The following is a 19,569-nucleotide window of genomic DNA, read 5'->3' as shown; positions in this document are numbered from 1 at the left end:
GGGGCACTGGTTAGAAAAGAAAGAAAGTGATAGTGTGTGACTTCTGCTCCTGGCTGTACTTGGTAAAGCAATACAAGGCAGAGATGAGCTCTGGGGAAGTGGATGGTTTGCAAAGAGAAATAAGAGGGAATGGGGAGAGTAGAAAATTTGAGCCTGTAAGAGGAAAACATCGACTGCTTCTAGATCCCAAATGGCAGAAAATAAGATTGGAAAGCTTTCTAGCAGCAAAGACCCATTAAGACCTAGACTTGGTGAAAAGGTCAGATTAAGGATGACTTTCCCAGTCAAGTCTTGGAGCATCAAGGTAGTTAACTGCCCTCTGAGAAACAGAGAGAGGCACAGGGGAGGGGAAACAAAGAAATAAAGCCAGTTGGAGAACTATTTCTAGGAAAAAACTCTGGGTGTGGTCACTGGCCCACGACACTGACTCGAAGCAAATAGATGAGACTTTGCTAGAATTTTGAGGGACTTTCTTGGGAAACAAACAAAACCCCACATGCCTAGACCTTTACCTGTCATCTTGACAGTTGGAGATGAAAAACAACCTTGCTCCAGGAGGTAAGGGACTGTGAGAGTTAAGCAGCTCTCAGGGAAGGCTCACCACCTCCCACCCGCAGCATCCACTTCAGATGTGTCCCAGGAGGGTGGTAAGCAGGAAGAACCTTCTAGAGGGCATAGCCCAGAACATAATGGACAAGAAATTTCCTCCAGAGTTGAATGAGGGCCTAAGCAAAGAACTTCCCCCACCCCAGGATTAGGGGCCTTTAGAGCACCTGTGGGATCTCGAAATTTCCACAGACCCGTAGCTACTGTGTGTCTTTCATTCTTCCCTTTTCTGAATGTGTGTTTTTATTGTGATGATCTGATCCAGGCTCCTCCATTTGGACTGGAGCCACTCCCAGACCTGAAGGAATAGACAGACTTACAGGGAGAGCTTGAACTCAGAGCTCAGTGGTGGGCATACTTGGAGTTGCCTTCCTGGGGAGGAATGAACATGTTTTATGTGCAAAAAGAAAGGAGCAAACAGGTATTTGGTGACCACGAAGGTGGCCTGAACGGAGAATGCCCGTGCTCCCTGATCTGTGCTTCTCTCTCTATCCAGGGCACACAGCGAAGTCTATTTTCAAGGCCTCTCACTATGAGGGGCTCTGGCCAATGGAATAGGGGTAGAAGTGCTGTATACCAGCCCAGCCCTTAAAATTCTCCTATGCATGATCCTCCATTCTCTCTTCTGTTTTGCAGCCACCTTAAAGCCATTTGTTGAAGACAGTGGTAATACAAGTTGGAAGGTCCCTGGGTCCCTGAGTCACCATCTGGAAGAGAACTGTCCAACCCACACTGGATTGTCATGTGAGAAATAAACTTTTGTCTTATTAAGATAGTGTGTTGTTGCCACAGCAGTGAATTTTACTCACACCAACTAACTAATATAAGAGTAAGGAATGTCTACATTCAGAAAATGTACCAAATAGGAAAGGCCCTTAGTAAAAAAAAAAGGAGTCAGAGAAATTCAGAAGGAGAACCGGAAGTAAGTAGGATAAGATAAACTAGGGGAAAAGAGAGATTCAAGAAGGAGCTGCCAATGGTCTGTGATGGTTAATTTTATGTGTCAACTTGGCTAGGCTATGGTACCCAGATATTTGGTCAGTCATTATTCTAGATGCTTCTAGATGTGAAAATGTATTTTAGATGAGATCATTTTAATTAGTAGACTTGAGTCAAGCAGAACACCCTCCATTGTGTGGTGGGCCTTCTCTAATCAGTTGAAGACCTCAAGGGGAAATAGTCTGACTTTTCCCACCAAAGGGGGAATTCTGCCAGCAGACTGCCTTTGGACTTGAGCTGCTACGTTAACTCTTTCCTGGGTCTCCAGCCTGCTGGCTGTTGGTTCTATTTCTCTGGAGATCCCTGACTAATACAGTGTTAAAGCTACAAAATGGTTAACGAGGGTACAGATTTTGAAAAGGCTATTGTATTTGGCAACTAGGAGGAAGGGAGCAATTTCAGTGAGCATTGAGGGCTGAAGCCACATTCTAAGAAGGAAAAGTGGAAACAATGCCCTAATGCTGGAGAGGCGCTTGGGTTGGGGGGAGGGAAGGGATCAAGGGCACTGGTCGAGGAATTGAGTTTTAGGAGAAAGAGAGTTTTGGGGGGTTCTTTTGCCTGAAGTAGAAAATAGAAAGGAAAGTCTGGGGAGCTCCCTAGGAGACTTTGTTCTGAGTAAATCACAACAGTGCTCAAGAAGTGAAGTGGAACAACCCAAGTGCCCATCAACAGACAACTGGCTTAAGAAGAGGGCATATATATGTCATATTACTCAGCCATAAAAAAGAATGAGGTACTGCCATGTGCGGCAACATGGATAGACCTAGAGAATATTATGCTTAGTGAAGTAAATCAGACAGAGCAAGACAAATATTATATGATATCACTTATATGTGGGATCTAAAAAATAATACAAATGGATCTATATACAAAACAGAAACAGACTCACAGACATAGAAAACAAACTTATGGTTACCAAAAGGGAAAGGGGGCGGGATAAATTAAGGATATGGGATTAACAGATACACACTACTATACGTAAAATAGGTAAGCAACAAGGACTTACTGTATAGCTCAGGGAACTATATTCACTATCTTGTAATAACCTATAATGGAAAATAATCTGAAATATATATATATATAATACACACACACACACATATATAACTGAATCACTTTGCTGTACACCTGAAACTAACACAATATTATAAATCAGCTATACTTCAATTTAAAAAAAGGACTGAGTTGAGACTTTGTACCTTCATTAATAATACATGAAGTTTCCACCACTAGTGATTCCATTTTTTTTCCTCTAAATGACCTCTGCTCTTTACCGATTTCCTTTGACCTTCAACATAAGTATGGCGTATGTGCTGCTATCAACTGTCCCCACACCTTCCCCAACCAAACTCAAGTTAAAAACAATATTAAGCAACCTTCTGTAGCCCATCCCACCCTGCCTACCCTGTCTGGTGCTGTCCATGCCTCTGCACTCAAGTCCCAGCTGAGCCACATCCTAACAGTTCCATAATCTGGTCTCTCAGGGGGAGTTATCCCAGTTGACCCTGGGTTCACCCCTCTGGCTGTTCACAGAAATTGCCTGAAATTACAGCTGAAAACTCTCACCCAAAGGCTGGTGAAATTTCCAGGAAATCCGGTCTCCTCCCTTCTTCATCTGTGATCTTGACCTTGATCCCACAGTCCTTTGGGAGCAGGAGTTCATCCTCTGAACCTCTTCAGGGCTGGGTCCAGCTCTGCTCATCCAGGGTCCATCTACAGCCAGACACCAGTATATTTCATTTCTCTACTGATGCATCTGCATTACCATAGCAACACATACATACATCCTCCAATCCCAAGGGGGCGAGGTGGTGGGAGAGGATCCTCCCACATACAAGGTTAGGACCTTTTTCTCACCAGACATCTTGGATGTAGTCAACTAAAGAAAGCATGGAGAAAACCAAGGGTCATTTGTCTGTTCTCTCTTTGACAAATATTTGAGTAGCTTCTGTGAGAGGCAGGGTGGTGCACCGTGGCTAAGGACAAAGGCGCTGGATTCGGCCTCCCTGGGTTCAAATCCCAAGATCTCCACTTACTAGCTACGTGACACTAAGCGCAATATCTACCTTCTGAAAAATTAGGACTATAATGGTGCTTATCTCATAGGGCTGCTAAGACAATTAAATTAATTAATATATAGGTAAACTGCCTAAAGGATGCTTTGCGGGTGGCTAACTCCCTGGTGTTTACAAAGCAGCCTCCTGATCCCTGCCACAGTCTGGGAGACTGAGGCTCATGTGGCAGACTTGGAATCCAGATTCAAAGCCCCAGGAGTACCTCGTGACTACTACCAGGTAGGCAAAATCCTCTCTGAACCTCAGTCTCTTCACCTGTAAAATGGGCAGTAGGTTCCTGGCTCCCTCTCTCAAGGCCATGGTGAGGTTCTGCTGAGATCACAGAAAGAATGCACTCCTTGAACTGAAACTTGCCATTGGGAAGGGGAGGAGATTAGAGAGAGCTGAGCATCTCCCTCTCTGACTGGCTGGGATTTGTGAATGGGGCGGGGGTGGGGGGCTGGGGGGGGGCTGTCCTTGGCCCCTTCTCAGCTCCCAGGCTTAGGAGAAAGTCTCTCTGCCCCTTTGACCTCACCTACTTTACTCCAAGGGCCAAATGGGGGTGGGCATGGAGGTGTGGAGATGTGCGAAAGGGGCTGACGTAGCAATGGAAAGAGGCCAGGCCAGGTGGTCCCCACTGTGTGGTCCGTCCCCCCCTGCCCCATCCTGCCACCATGGCCATCACGCCTCAGTACCATTACTTGTTAAATTGTTGTCTTTCCTCACAGGATGCAACCTCAGGGAGTCCGGGACAGTGCGGAATGTTCCCCACACTCCCGCTCCCGGAGGAGGGCCTCGGACGAGAGAGTCACCACTCCTTTGCCTGAGGCCCGTTTCCCTCAGATGTCACTGTTTATACCAGAGGCCTCTCCAGGAACAAAGTCACAGAAGTTGGGAGCGCTCAGGGCCCAGTTTTCTCCGGCAGAAAACCGAGGCTTGGAGACATGGAGTGGCCGCCCAAAGTCACTCACCCGGAGTGGCAGAGCTGGCCTGACCAACCGTCTGGGTCCGCCCCGGACCGAGGGATGTGGGACTTTCAGTGCTAAAACGGGGACAGTCCCAGGCAGTCCGGAGGTCGTGAGGGGCTGGGGCCGGAACCCGGGGATCCTCACTTTAACAGTCCCTCTACCCCGCAGATGGGTGAGGAAAAGGTCCAGGGCGAAAATCGAGAGCCCCCAGCCACCAGGCGGCCCCCACCGCGCGAACGATTGCTCTGGAAGAGCCTTCCTTGCGCCCCCAATCCCCAGTGCAGCGGCTCCCGGAGGCGGTCGGTGGGCGGGGCTCGGGGCCTTCCCCGCGCGAGGGGACTCCGGGGGGGCCGTGCGGGGCGCGGGGGCCCGCGGCGGCACAAAGAGGCCCGGCCGCGGCACTTTTGAAAAGAGCGAGGAAGTTGATCTGGGCCGGGGCCCAAGGAGTGACGAGGAGGGAGGGAGGGCGGGCGCGCGGGGCCGGGGGCGGCCGCAGCCCTCGCCTCGCCGGCCTCCACGGGAAGCGCGGCGGCGGCATGGGCGGCGGGGCGCGGCGCCCCCAGCCTGCGACCCCGCGGACCCTCCTCTCGGCGCGCCGCCTCCGCAGCCGGGGCTCCGGCGTGACTCCGGCACCGAGCCCCACTCCTGCGGGCGGCGCGTAGGGCGGCTATCGATACGTGCCCTCCCGGGACCCGTCGGCTTCAGCCCGGGTCGCACGGCCGCCGAGCCGCCTCCGGCGGGGCCCTCCCGAGGCCCCGGAGCGGGGACCATGAAAGGTAAGCCCGCCCGCGCGCGGGAGTTCCGAGGCGAGCCCCTAACCCTGCCCGGGCGCGGTGGGCACCTCTCTCTGAGGGCGGGCGAGGACCGGAGGACTCACCCGGTAGGAAGTGCGTGGGCTTCTCTTTCGTATCCTCCGGAGAAAGGTATTGGGAAGACAGGATGGAGCCCTGAAGTCCAGAGGCAAGGGAGAGGAGAGGGAGGATGCAGAATGTGCTCACCGTCCATTGCTCTTTCCCGAAAAGCCGTTGTAAATCCAGAGAAGTATCTGATCCCTTTAACCTGTCAGCACAGAACGATGTTACCAGCCCAACCTTCTATCAGCATCACCCCATCCGAGGACCCATCTCAGAGGCTGCTGCGGCCCTCACCTAGCCTTTTGCCCAGCGCCAGGCCCAGGATTCTCCTCCGGGAACTTCCACCCTTTCCCTAGGAGAGACCTGCGGTGTCTGGGTTTCTCAGCCCAGGCCCAGCCCTTCCTGACCTCTGAACCCTGGCTGACCGTCCTCTGACCTCCTGGGCGCAGAGCAGTAGGGGGAGATCAGTGGTGCAGGCCTGAGCTCTCCCCAGGCCAGTGGGCATTACCACAGTGGTCCTTGCAGCCAGTTCTTGGGATGGAAACAAGAACCAAACTTGGTCCCTGATGCTCATCCCCGGGCCTGGTTTACTCGAGGCCCGGGAGAGTGCACCCCTGGTCTTCACCGTCATTCTCAGGCTAAGGGAGAAACAGGCTTTGGAGTCATACTGTGGGGCAGAGAACTTCGGGGTTTTGATGCTCCCTCACCTGCTTTACGATAATCCTTCAGATAGCTTAACTGAATGTTGCAACGGTAAAGGACTTCCGGGGTCATCTGCAGGGCTTTCCGCTGTGCCGTCAGGTGGCGTTGGCGTTGGCGAAGCCGCTTCATTTGCATAGAAGGGTTTGAGGGTTCCTGTGAAGAAAAGGCTCCACGGGTAAACCTCTGATGGATCACAGCCTCCATGTTGTATAGTTGCGGAAACTGAGGCCCAAGCAGGTAGGACCAGCCTCATGGGTGTGTCACCTGTGCAGTCCCCCAGGGGCCCAGGGCACCACATGAGGTTCAGTGCTCTGCTGTCGCTGTCTGGAAACTATTAATAATTTTTTAACAAGGGAGCCCAGCAGTTTTATTTTGCACTGGGCCCCGCAAATTACATTGCTGAGACTGTGGATGAGAGAAGGGACTTGCTTGAGATTCACAGCTCGTCAGGGGGACCGGCCCAGGGCTCCTGACTTCCAGGCCGGTGTGCTTGCTGATGCATACATCCCTCTTCCTCCCCTCCGGCCTCTGGTCCCTCTGTCTGTGCTTCCCGGTGGCCTCACCACGTCTTGATCTATCTGGGACGAGGCAAGCAAGTTATCATCAGCCCCAGGGAGTTCCCTTAGCAGCAGAGAGGAGCCTCACTCACCAGGTTCCTGCTCTCAGCTACCACATCTGTGCAGTGTCCTGTGCCCAGGCAGCGGTCCTGGGGCAGGTCATTACCAGAAGCCTCTGGAAAGGTCTGAGGCCACATCTCACCACAGGCTTGGGGCCCACGCCGCTCTGGACCTTGATGGTGATGGTAAGAGGCTGCACATTCTCAGAGTGGTTTGGCTCCGCCAACTTTCCAGAAGAGCTCTTTGGGGGAAAACAGACCGGGGAAAAGCCAGGCAGGGCCAAAGTCCCCTGAAACGGAGGAGACACCCAGCTCCCGGGAAGGGAGTCAGGAACACACGGCTCGCCTTTCTGAAACTCAGCGAGGCAATGCGACTCCTCTAAGCTGCGGAGGAAGGAGCTGGTGTGAACAGGTATTGAGAGGAGGTCTGTGAGGAGGACCGGCTGAAGCAGGTCGTCGGGTCCCAGCGTCTTCCTGGCCTGCTGACTGGGAGGCTATGGGCTCTGAGCAAGAAACCCAAGTCCTGCCCCTCTCCCTCCTTTTCCCTCAGACGGCAGCCTCACCGCCACCTGGGGCCGAATTCCTGTCCGCTGACGCCTTCAGGGCAGCTCTTGTGTGTTTTTCCTCCACTTTTGGGAAACCTTCTAGGATCTTCCATAACCTCCCAGGGCCCGGGCCGCAGAGCTGCGGGGAAGGCGGGGTTGATTCCCAGCCCACCTCCCTGCAGGGTCTCCCCTCATCCTCCCCGGGGGCCAGGAAGAGCCACCCCCTCTACCTGAGATGGAAAAGCCAGGGCAGTCAGTCAGTATTTGGCCTTGGGGGCATCTGTGGAGGAATCAGGATTTTTTTACCCACGTGGAAAAAAATAAAGTGCCCAGAAGAGTGGGCTGCCCCTTCCAGGATGGCCTTCCCCGGGGAGGCTGGCCTCAGACTGTCCTCCGAGGGCCGCACCAATCTGAGAAGCACATCTGCTGGCAAAGGTTCACTATCCCCGCTCAAAGCAAAACACAGTGATGTTATGTTTTGTGGAGGTTGGCGGGGACGATACTTAAACAAGAAAACAGGTCTGCTAAGGCGCGCTGCCACCAGTGGCCAGGTGCCAGGGTCCGCTCTGCCAGCCAAGCTGTTTCCACCCTGAGGCGCCTCCTGCCCACCTGCCCACTGGCTGGCAGCCGGGCCTCCCAGGCAGCCGCATCTTTTGATGCAAGCAGGGCCCAGCTCCGGGTCCAGCCCCTCTCACACCTGAGGGGCACGCAGCTGCCACCAGCCCCTGGTGATGGGCCCACCTTGGAGCTGCCCACTGGCTTGTCTGGGCCATTAACAGCCACCTGTGGAATTGTTCCCACATCTCCAGCGAGAGGGTCCTGTTGTGAGATCCCCTCCCAGACATGTGAGTCACCCCTCCAGAAGCGGCCTGGTTCCCTGCGAAGATGACTGATTTGAGAGTCAAGGACAGAGGCTCTAGTCCTGGCCCCGCGTGAGGCTCTGGTCAGTGTTCCCTCTGTGGGCCTCGTTCCCTGCTGGGTGGTCCCTGAGAACCATCTTGCTCTGATGCACTGTGACTCAGCCCAGGAGCTCCGGGCCTGAGAGCCACGTAGGGAGCAGAAGTGACTTGGTAAAGAGATGCTTGGAAGTGGGCCTACCTCATGGGCCACTATGTCCCTGGGAGACTTGGCCTCAGCTGCCATGGACGGGCAGAGCCACACCCTGCTGTTCCCCAAACCTGGGGGAAATGACCCCTCCCCACGGAATCGGGGAGCAGTGCCTACAGCCCACAGGCAAAGGGCGGGCAGGAGAGCAGGGGGTCTCAGAAAACAGCAGTGTGATCCTAGGAAAATCTACCTCTTGCAACTTGGCAGGGGGGATATATCCACTCATGAATGTGCAGACTGCGTCCCTTTTGGAAGCCTGACCTCCATCCCCAGACCTCGGGACACTGGAGGGGGCCTGCGACTAGAAGGGGCCGACACAGCAAAGGTGCACAGAGCCAATAAGTGGCCTGATGCGGACGAGGGGTGCCCTGGGGCTCAGATGTTGGAGATCAGCTCCAAACAGACAGACAGACAGACACACATACACACGCATGCGCACGTGCGCACACACACAAGCTGGTCACCTTGCCATCCAGCTGGGGTGATTTTAATCACTGAAGACTCCCACCTAAAACTAATTTGGGAGCGAGGATAAAGAATTCTAGTTCTCAGTAGATGTTGGTGGACAGCTTGGCAGTTTTCGTGAAGGACAGGCAGCTGTGCTGGGTGTTACAAGTACAGAGTTGGCAAGTACAGCAGCATGATGGACCGTGTCACTCATATATTCACTGTCTGTGTTTTGATCATGCTTAATTTAGTGTGTGTGTGTGTGTGTGTGTGTGTGTGTGTGTGTGGTGAGCACTGAGCCCAAGGTTGAGCCTAGCCCTGTCACACACCAGCTTTGTCGCTTTGTAACTATGATGAAGTCATTGGTGCTCCTTGGCCCTCAGTCTCATCTGCAAGTAGACTGTATGTTCTTTGAAGTTCTTTCCCGCTCTGACATTCTCCTCTAATGTTTTTCCTTTTGTGAGGGTATGTATATTTCTTTCTTTCTTTTTTTTTTTTTTTGCGGTACGTGGGCCTCTCACTGTTGTGGCCTCTCCCGTTGCGCAGCACAGGCTCCGGACGTGCAGGCTCAGTGGCCATGGCTCACGGGCCTAGCCGCTCCGCGGCATGTGGGATCTTCCCGGACCGGGACACGAACCCGTGTCCCCTGCATCGGCAGGCGGACTCTCAACCACTGCGCCACCAGGGAAGCCCGGTATGTATATTTCTATCTATCTGTCTATCTATCCACAGTTTTCCCCCAGACTAAGACTGTAATGCCCACAGGGTGGTATCCAAGTGTGAGTTTCATGAGTGTGAGGACCCTGGCTGCCTTTTTCTTGTCTCACTCTTGCACAAGGCCTGGCACTTAGGAGGTGTCCGTTATATTTGTTCAGTGGTTACATCTGAGTCCCCCACTGGGCTGAAGTTCTTAAAGGCAAGGACACCCCATGATGTCCCCAGAACCTAACACAGGTATTTGGTAAAGATTCATGCTTCTATTCAACCAGCATTTTTTTTTTTTTTTTTTTACCAAATGCCAAGTGCCCGGGCTTGTGTGTCTATGTCTGTCTAACGGCCAAAAAAGATGCAGAGAAGGGCTTAGAATTTGGACACTGTCCTTTCTCTCCAGGAGTGCACCCTTTCCTGGGACACTTATGACTTGTGCCCAAATCATTCAAAAAAAGTCTGAAAGTGGTAAGTGCATAAGAGAGGTCCCAAGGAGAGAGTTTGGGTGTTATTGGTCCTTTTCCCGTCTCTCCTCCTTTGCTGCTCCACCTCTGGAAGAGTCTGTGGTCTCAGCCGTGGACTCCCATTCATTGAACAGTCCCACCTAGTCTCAAGGATGTGATACACGGCACAGGCTGGTGATACCGGATTTAATCCTCTGAGCCCCAGACCCTTACCCGACAGTGTCCTAAACGTCTAGCTGGAGACCTGCAGACACTCCTTTAAGGTGCAGATGGGATGCCTTCACATCCAACCGAACCCAGGTTAAATAGTGGTTATTCTGGGATGTTGCCTCACACCTTTCAGTCAGCAAACATGTATCAATACCTACTTTGGGGGAGGAAGCGGCTAGTCTAAAGGGGAGCAAGGATGCCCTCCGGTGGAGACAAAACATACACACTTGAGAACCAGGGCTTCCCTGGTGGCGCAGTGGTTTGAGAGTCCGCCTGCCGAGGCAGGGGAGCGGCTGGGCCCATGAGCCATGGCCGCTGAGCCTGCGCGTCCGAAGCCTGTGCTCTGCAATGGGAGAGGCCACAACAGTGAGAGGCCCGCGTACCGCAAAAAAAAAAAAAAAAAAAAAGAGAACCAAGTAAGCAAGGGGGATGATGTGAGGAACCAGGGAGTGGTATATACAGTAGATTGCATAGGAATCCCCAGAAAGAAAGAGCCTTTTAAGTTGGGGCAGGTCGGGAAGGCTTTAGGGAGGAGGAGAGGGTGAACAAGATTTGGATGGGGTCATCCAAGAGACAGCAGGAGCAGGAAGCATGTTGGTGAAAGCTGGGCACTGTCATTGGGTGTGTTCACCGGTGATGGGAGAGAGATTTGCCTGGAGACTGAGGGTTGGCAGAGAAATGCAGGGAGCCACAGGACCGGGAGGCCGTGAGTGCCACGCCAAGGACTCCAGCTGTGTCCTGTTGACTCCTGTTGACTTTGGAGAAGCCCTAGAAGGGTTTGTCAGGAGATGGCCTGGTTGCTCCTTCTCTAATGCCCTTCCCCCATGTTGGGAAATCTCTACTTTCAGAGAAAGGAATGAGGGAAGAAGAAAATGAACCTATAACAGAGCCAAGAGGAGCGTTTGGGGACACCGGGGGAGAAGGAGGATGTAATGTAATGGAAACCAAGAGGGGAAAGTTCCAAGAAGGACAAAATGGTCAACAGTGTGACTGTTGATGGACAGGCTTAGCTAAGGGTTATTTGATTCTGAAAAAAGTAGGCTGCAGAAACCTAGAGGGGAGTGGGTGGGTTTGAAGCAAAGGCACAGGAAGACCTTGTGTTAGAGAAGTTTCAGGAAAAGGGAGCTGAGGAGTTGAAGTAAGAAGCGGGGCCAGGCGTCAATGGTTTTTCAAGGTGGTGCTGGCCTGCCCATTGGAAGGTGGAGGGAGAGAAGAGAAGGGGAGATGGGGGCCAGGGATGAAGGAGATAGGAGTGGCTGAGCTTTGCTGTAGAAAGAAGACAGGCTAGGACTTCCCTGGTGGTCCAGTGGGTGAGACTCCACGCTCCCAATGCAGGGAGCCCGGGTTCGATCCCTGGTCAGGGAACTAGATCCCACATGCAGCAGCTAAGACCCGGAGCACCCTAAATAAATAAATAAATATTTTTTAAAAAAGAAGAAAAGCTGTCTTTATGGGGGCCCCAGGAAGGATGTAGACATAGGCTCTTTGCATTCCTAGTTGCATTTAATCTTTTTACCATATATCCCCATTATAAAAATTTTGAAAAATTCAGAAAAGGAAAAAAAAAAAATCGCACTCACCTGAACTCCTACCCCTCAGAGATAACTGACGAGATTTGGAAGAGAGTTCTTCCAGATATCCTTCAGTGTCTATTTGCACATGGATTTTTTTCACATAAGTAAGATTATACTACTAATAACATGGCTTATTCCATGTATGTATTTATAAAATTCAGCAATAGAACCTAGATATCTTCCCTAGGCAGTAAGTATAGATCTGCATTCTTTTTATTGGCTGCATAATATTCCATAGTATGGCTTTACAATAATTTCTTTAACCAATCCCTTATCAATGGGCATTTAAGGTATATACATTTATCCTCAGGTTTATCATAGCACGCAGTGATAATCTTTACATCTCCATCTTTGCCAAGTGGTATACATATTCCCTTAGAAAAAATTCCTGGAAGGGGGTTGCTGAGTGAAAAGGCATGCTCTTTTGAAGTTTGGCTGTCATCAAAAAGAACACAAATAACAAATGTTGGTGAGTACATGGAGAAAAGGGAGCCCTTGTGCACTTCTGACAGGAATGTAAATTGGTGCAGCCACTATGGAAAACAGTATGGCCGTTCCTCAAAAAACTAAAAATAGAGCTACCATATGATCCAGAAATTCCACTCCTGGGTATATATCTGAAAAACCCCCACTAATTCAAAAAGATATATGCACCCCAAAGTTCTAACAGCATTATTTACAATAGTCAAGATAAAGAAACAACCTAGGTGTCTTGTCAACAGATGAATGGATAAAGAAGATGTGGTACATATATATACACATGCACACACACATATATACACAATGGAATATTACTCAGCCATATAAAAGAATGAAACTTTGCCATTTGCAACATGGATGGACTGGGAGGGTATTATGCTGAGTGAAATAAGTCAGAGAAAGACAAATACTGTAATGACATCACTTATATGTGGAATCTAAAAAATACAGCAAACTAGTGACTATAACAAAAAAGAAACAGACTCACAGATATAGAGAACAAGCTAGTGGTTACCAGTGGGGAGAGGGAAGGGGGGAGGGGCAAGACAGGAGTAGGAGATGAAGAGGTACAAGCTACTTGTATAAAACAAGCTACAAAGATATATTGTACAGCACAGGGAATATAGTCAGTGTTTTATAGTAACTATAAATGGAATACAATCTTTAAAGGTTGTGAGTCACTATGCTGTACACCTGTAACTTATATAATATTGTACGTCAACTGTACTTCAGTCGAAAAAAAATGAAGTTTGGAAGTAGAGTCCACACTGTGCTCCCAGGGCACGAGGGCCCATCTCCACACACCCTCATCTACACTGGGTTTAAGGGGTAGGCACCTGGAGGAAGTTAGGGCAAGATGACGAACTTAAACCTAATGCGTTTGATCTTTTCAGAAAGGGAGGTAGTGAGCTCATCTTTGGAGCATGAGGTGGGCTGAGAAGAAGAGGAATAGTGGGTGAGGATGCAGATGGGAAGATCTGACCGGCGACAGAGCCACACCAGTGTCTGACATGCCCCCACGGGGCTGGGTCCCCAGTGCAGTGCAGAGAGAAAGGCCTGGGGAGTCAAAGGCAAAAGGGCCAGGAGAGAAAGCTAAAGGCTCCCGGGAGCCGAAGGTGATCCTGGGGTCCAGACTGACTGCCTGCGAGAAGCAGGAGTATAAAGACTTAGTGCAGGGGATTAGGAAAAACAGCGGGAGAGGGTGCAAGAAGGGAGCTTGCGATCATGCAGACAGAACAGCAGTTAGGTTTACCCCAGAGGATGTGCAGGCTGAGCTGCGGCCAACGTGGAGATGAGACCTACAGATTCCAGGTCAAGGAGGCCTGCGGTCTAGAGACCCAGTGGGCTTTCAACATGTTCCCTCCATTAAAGCTGGTGGCGGGAGACAGGATGAAGAAATCATTGAATCCAGGTGAGGCACTTATCCAGAACAGTATTCCCCAACGTGGGTGCACCTCTGACTGCCAGTTCCATTGGATTTAATAGATCATTGTTTTCAAGAATGGCAAGAAATTCTACGGTGAAATAAGTTTGAGAAACACAGAATTAAACACAGATAGAGATGGGCTTTTTTTGCAGAATTTTTCAAAATTTGTACTATGTTAATGCGAGTCTCGAGAGGGTGATGGAAAACGCAGCATTTTCCAGATTTACTTGATCAAAGGACCCCTTTTCACAAAGAATATTTTGAACTAGTGCTCTGTAGGACGTGTTTTTGAAAACTGAACTTCTTGAAAGTTGGAAATTGGTCCTGAGAGTGACAGGCATTAGGAAAGAGAGAGAAATGACAGCAGCAATTCAAGTGGGATAGAAAAACAATCCTAATAAAAATGGCTGTTGCTACCATTTATCAAGTATTTACTGTGTACCAGGTGCTTTTTGTATGTTGTCTCATTTTCACAGCAGCTCTGTGCAGGAGATGGTATTCTCACTATTTTGCACACAGAGCCCAGAGAGGGGAAGGAGAATCCCCTGCGAGGGAATACATGACTGGAAGTGGTGAAAAGCAGAGAGTGAGGGGTTTGAAGGCCCAGAGGTAACAATCAAGATCAAGAAACTCATGATTCCCACCCCTCCCACCCTACTGGGTTTGTGGGGTTCAGGATCGATGGAGGAGCTGCTGTCTCCAAGAGGAGACCATTGTGTATGTGATGGGGGACGGTTAAGGTCTGTTGTACTGAGTGAATAGCTGGGGTTCTCTTCTGAAATAGAGGTTATACAACCCCTTGAAGGGGTACAGTCATCCCTCTATATCTGCAGGGGATTGGTTCCAGGGTCCCCCACGGATACCAAAATCCAAGGATACTCAAGGCCCTTATATAAAATGGCATGGTATTTGCATATAACCCACACACATCTTCCCATATAATTTAAATCACCTCTAGATTAGTTATTACACCTAATACACTGTAAATGCCTGTGTAAATGTAAATGGTTGTAAATACACTGTAATTGCTATGTAAATAGTTGCTGGTCACTCAGCAAGTTCAAGTTTTGCTTTTTGGAACTTTCTGGAAAATTTTTTCCGAATATTTTCTAACCGCGGTTGGTTGAATCCGCAGACGTGGAACCCACGAGTACGGGTTGGCATTTGGAGTCGTCGCAGATAACCAGGGATTGCTACTGGCATTCAGTGGGTCAGAACGCCAGATGTCTGCTCGGCGTGGGTAAATCCTGTCTAATGGAGACCTGTGCCACTCAAATGCCAGGAGTGCCCCAGTTAGAATACTGAGGGCAAGAAAGGGGAGGAAAGTCATTTAGGATAAAGAGGGAGATCGCCCACAACCTCTGTGGTTATAGGAACCGTGGAAGACAGCAGATGCTGGGGGCTGGGGGCTGGCCCTGAGGATACAGGCAGAGGTGGCAGCAAGGAGAGGAAATGCCTGTCCCAAGAGCATCAAATGTGGATTTTAGGAATGAAGGAGCAGAAAAGAGGCGACAGTCACAAGGGAGCAAATCACGACACCTTGCTGAGCAGGAGAATCTGAAAGGGAAGGACCAGATCATCAGAGCAGAGAGGGACAGACTGATTCCCATCCGAATATAAACGTACCCTCAGCGGAAGCCTGTGGGGAGGGGGTCATGGCAGAAGGGTTCCAATGAAAACAGTTTTGCCACCTTAATTATAGCCTTCTCCGACCATAAACTACAATTATTCTGCAACTTTAAATATAGCATTGGCTCCTGAGAAGACTCCGAAAACTTTATTTTTACTGACCCAATTGGCTGTTTTGAAAACCCACTCTTTGAACTCTGTAGAAGATAATCATCAAAATATGTTCCTTGAAGTTCCCAGAGAAAGACCTTTTCTTCAGTTCCTCGAATCTCTCCCCGCTTGCTGACTCTGACGGAAGACTGCAGTCCCTGAAAGGCTAAAGAGTGAATCAACACCGCATGTTCAGTCAACCGAAAGCTGGGCTCTGCGACCACAGTTGAGTTAGCAGTTGGTGAACAGGTCGGGGCTATTTTCCACCTCCAGAGGGACAAGTGAACCCGGCTCAGCCCCAGCAGAGCCAGAAGTCATGCCCAGCCATGTGCCGACTCTGGCACCTTCAAATCAAACTCTCTGCAACGTGGCTCTGTGGGAGCTGAGGCTTGAAAAAAGCAAGGGAGTTCCCTTGTGGCGGCCTTTCTGATATTTGAGTTGGAGAATGTGACCATAGGTATGGGAGAAACAGAGGTTCTTTCAAGTCTCCGGTGGTTGCCACTACTTTATGAGTCTGGGCTTGCAGCGCTGTCTTCGAAGGCTAATTTTTTTTTTTTTTTTTAATTCACTGCCTGGAATTTGGGTAGAGATCGCTAGCTGAGGAGTGGGGCCCGGCAGTGCCTCCAGTGGGTCATTCATGGGCCTGGCTTCTTCATGACAGGGATGAGAATGCTCCCTCATGACAGCTCCAATCCCTTGGGGCCTCTGGAACAGGGGAGGCTGAAACTGGCTCACAGAGTCTTCGATGTTTGCTACCCAGAGCAGCAGGCTTGTCTCAAGAGAGGGGTTTTCCTGAATACTTAAGGTTCCAGGCATTACCCTAGCTTTGCCAGTGCCCTTTCCCAAGCCCACCCCCTCCTGTCCCAGTGGCCTTTCTCCTGGAATCAGCAAAATGAAAAAAAAAAAGAAGAGTACACAAAGAGAGACAGAGAGAAGGCAACAGAGGCTACTTCTGCCTTCCTGGAAAGGTGGCCTCTTTTCAGACAACTGTGGCGACATCGTCCACCGTTCCAGGCACCTGGCAGCCCACACTGACATGCAGGTGCTTCCCAGTTTTCAGCATGTCAAGAAGTGCTCAGTTTCATGGATGGTTTACGTATGATGCAGGAAGGAACCACAGCCTGATTTGAGAGGGCCATAAACATGCTGGTGGTATTCTAAAGTGATTAACTGGACACATGGAAAAAATTAACCACCACCCACCCCCCCAAAACAGGGAGGCCTTTTAGCTTTAGGAGAGGAAAATCATATCCCTTGTTCCAGCTCTGAGAAAGGGAGGGGAAGAAGATGCTAAATTTTGCTGCACCGCCCCCAACCTAGCCTTTCATTCCTTTTCAATCCAGACATTAGGCCCCTCCCTGTATATTCATTTTAAGTCTCTGCTGCTTTAAGCCTTTGCATCTTCAATGCATCAGAACTCCCCAACACTCCCTAGCCAGGGAGAACTCTAAGAATAAACCATCTTTAAACCATATTTTAATTCATTAATCTTTTTTTTTTTTTTTTAGTAAAACTGAGCTCTTAATTAAAAGGGCAGAAGTTAACAATTAACTAAGGATGCAGGCCTTCTCAAAAGGTCAGTAAACCCATCTTTTTTGAACACCCACTATGAGGTCAGCCCTGTGCTGAAAGAGGCTGAGGGAAGATTTCCTGACCTCATGGGGATGACAAACCACTGGCAGGCCAGACGTGTAAACAGATGCTGAGCCTGGATGGAAGAGGCCTTCCCGAGCTCCGTGGCCTGTCTGCGCTGGGTGTGTGTAACTCTGCAAGCGCTCTGTATGTGCATTTGCATCTTGCTTCAGATCCCTGGGCATTCCGGAGCCTCTAACTAGCTGACAGATGACTTAACCTCTGCCAGCCCTTGTAACATGACAGGTGGGCTCTGTGACTTGTAAGTTTCCTTCCCACTCCCTCTCTCTGAAAGCTCTGGAAAGCTGGGGCACCCAACACTCAGTCACATGGCCCCAGAAGGCATGGGAACACTCAGTCACATGGCCCCAGAAGGCATGGGAACAGGCAGCATGGGAGATGCGGAGGGGGGTGGAGAATTCTTTTCCTGTCTCTGCTGACCCCACTTGGTCCAGTGCAAGGGGAGAGTACAGATCCTGTCTCATCGATCATCCTCTCATCAGTCATAGCCTCTGTCCCTCAAGCCCAGCTCCTCTCAATTCTTTATGCCTGTTTCCTCATCCTTCCTCTGACTGGCTCAGTCTTGGTGTAATGCGAGTATAATGAGTGCGTGCTTGCACAGGGTTTGGCTTCTAAGAGCCTCGCAAAGCTTTGGATTATGTCCTCATTCAGATGAACAAGGCTGAAGTGGAACAGTTGCTATAGCGTTCCAGCCATAGGTGAATTAGGGGTCCCCAGGGTCCTTGGCTCAGCGCTAGTAAACAGGAAGTTGGAAGGATTAGAAAGAGAAGAGCTCTTTGGGGATGGGACCCGGGGAGGGGGGACGGTGGGGAGAGGTGGGGCTGTGAGTTATGGAGCTGTGACGTCAGCAAAGGGAAAAAGGGAATAGGGCCAAACATTTGCGAAGCCCCTCATCTAAAGAGAGCTGAGATCGCGCTGGCCATCATTCCCCTTCCCGCGGGCGGCTCCGCAAAGCATCGGACGGGTCTCGGTGAATTCTCACTTGCTAATGACTGCCAATCTAGGGGCTCTCGGTGGGAGAGCAGAGTTATGACAGAGCTGTGTTTTTTCCGAGGGGGTGTTTGCTGAAGGTTGGTGTCCATCTTGCTTGATTTAAGTCTTCCCAGATTCCCTGCAAAGGCTATAAACAGGGAAGTGATGAAATTGACCCTGGAGCCAGAAGAGGGAGGAGGCCTAGTCACAGGGGCGGGCACGCAGGCACCACCAGGGGTGGAGAGAGATGAGAAACACAGGCCTAGGAGGAGTCTCTGCTCCAAGGAGTGGAAAGAATACCTCCCTGAGGGGCCCGCGGGGCTGCGGTAAATCCAACAGCCCACAGCGTGGTTCCGGCTGAAATCATCTGGGGGGTGAGAGGGTGCCGCTAGTTAGGGCGAGGGTTTGGTCTGACACAGCACAGAAGGCACCGCCTCGCCTGTGGCGCTCGTTTATGGGGAAGCGACGGCAGTCCTGGTAACATTCCAGGCGACGTTATGCTCTTCAACTGTCGGCAGATTGATGATAGGGTGACAGCCTTAAGACACAAAGCGGGGCTCAAGAGGTTGATTTCTTAGGATACGTATAAAGGGTACCAGTCATGTCAGCCTTCCTTCTGCTACTGTACCCACCCTCCTCCAAAGCGTGCACACACACACACACACACACACACACACACACACATACACACACACGAGAACACACTAACTGTATCAGACAGAGGCTACCTGCAGTTTGTTACTGTGGAGAGGAAACTCAAGCATGAAATTCAGGAGGCTTTGCCACTCTTACAGATCAGGGGTCTTGGCCTTCCCCAGTCAATAGAAATTGATCAGAGGCCAGACAAGAAATTCAGGCAAGGCTTTACTGGGGCCCCTGAAACCACAGGTTTCCTTGCTTGCTCCCCGACGGGGGTGGGGTGTGAGCTTCTTTCTTATATGGGGTGAGGGTAGGGGTGTGTCCATGGGGCAGGCCGGAGGGATGGCTTAGGAGTTTTGCCCACCCCTTAGGTGGTGTTGCATGCAGGGGGCACGTGCAGTACCCTGCTTTTGCTCCCAACACCCTGTTTTTGCTTCCGGCTCTTCAGAAGTGGCAGTTGGGGTTTTTTTTTTGGTCTTCGGTATCTTTATGTCCGTCACTTGCCCCAACTGTGCATGCACGCAGTTCTTTTTAGCCCCTTATAGTTTCTTTGTATGTTATTGCTGGAGGAGACGTTTCTATCCAGGTGCAAGCACTGCAGCAAAGGGTCCCAGGTCCCAGCCTGTCTCATCACTAGCTGTCCCTGTGGCTTTAGCCAGGCATTCAAAGTTAACCCTCCTCCTCCTAACTCAGCTTCCCCATCTGTAAAACTGGGAGAATAACTTCTCACCCTGTCTCTCTGTCAGGCTAGCTGTGGGGATAAAGG

At 50.6% G+C, this 19,569-nt stretch overlaps 1 protein-coding gene across 8 annotated transcripts in view; it reads left to right on the top strand.

Moving 5' to 3' along the window:
- The first annotated feature begins 4,412 nt into the window (after positions 1-4,412).
- Positions 4,413-19,569, top strand: part of SCARA3 (scavenger receptor class A member 3) — a 42,086-nt gene continuing 26,929 nt past the window's right edge. For 2 of the 8 annotated variants that reach the window (XM_073805793.1, XM_073805792.1), the window contains exons 1-2: positions 4,413-5,403; positions 9,450-9,592. In XM_073805793.1, the coding sequence (XP_073661894.1) occupies positions 4,503-5,403; positions 9,450-9,592 (1,044 nt within the window). In that variant the 5' untranslated portion in view covers positions 4,413-4,502. Of the gene's footprint in view, positions 5,404-9,444; positions 9,593-13,727; positions 13,746-14,347; positions 14,370-17,047; positions 17,116-19,569 lie in introns of those variants that run through there. The other 6 variants (XM_033857609.2, XM_073805794.1, XM_073805795.1 and 3 more) reach the window with 6 other exon arrangements.

The sequence above is a fragment of the Tursiops truncatus genome, chromosome 6 (genome assembly GCF_011762595.2).
Source record: "Tursiops truncatus isolate mTurTru1 chromosome 6, mTurTru1.mat.Y, whole genome shotgun sequence".
NCBI lineage: Eukaryota > Metazoa > Chordata > Mammalia > Artiodactyla > Delphinidae > Tursiops > Tursiops truncatus.
This window is presented reverse-complemented; position numbering and strand designations above follow the sequence as displayed.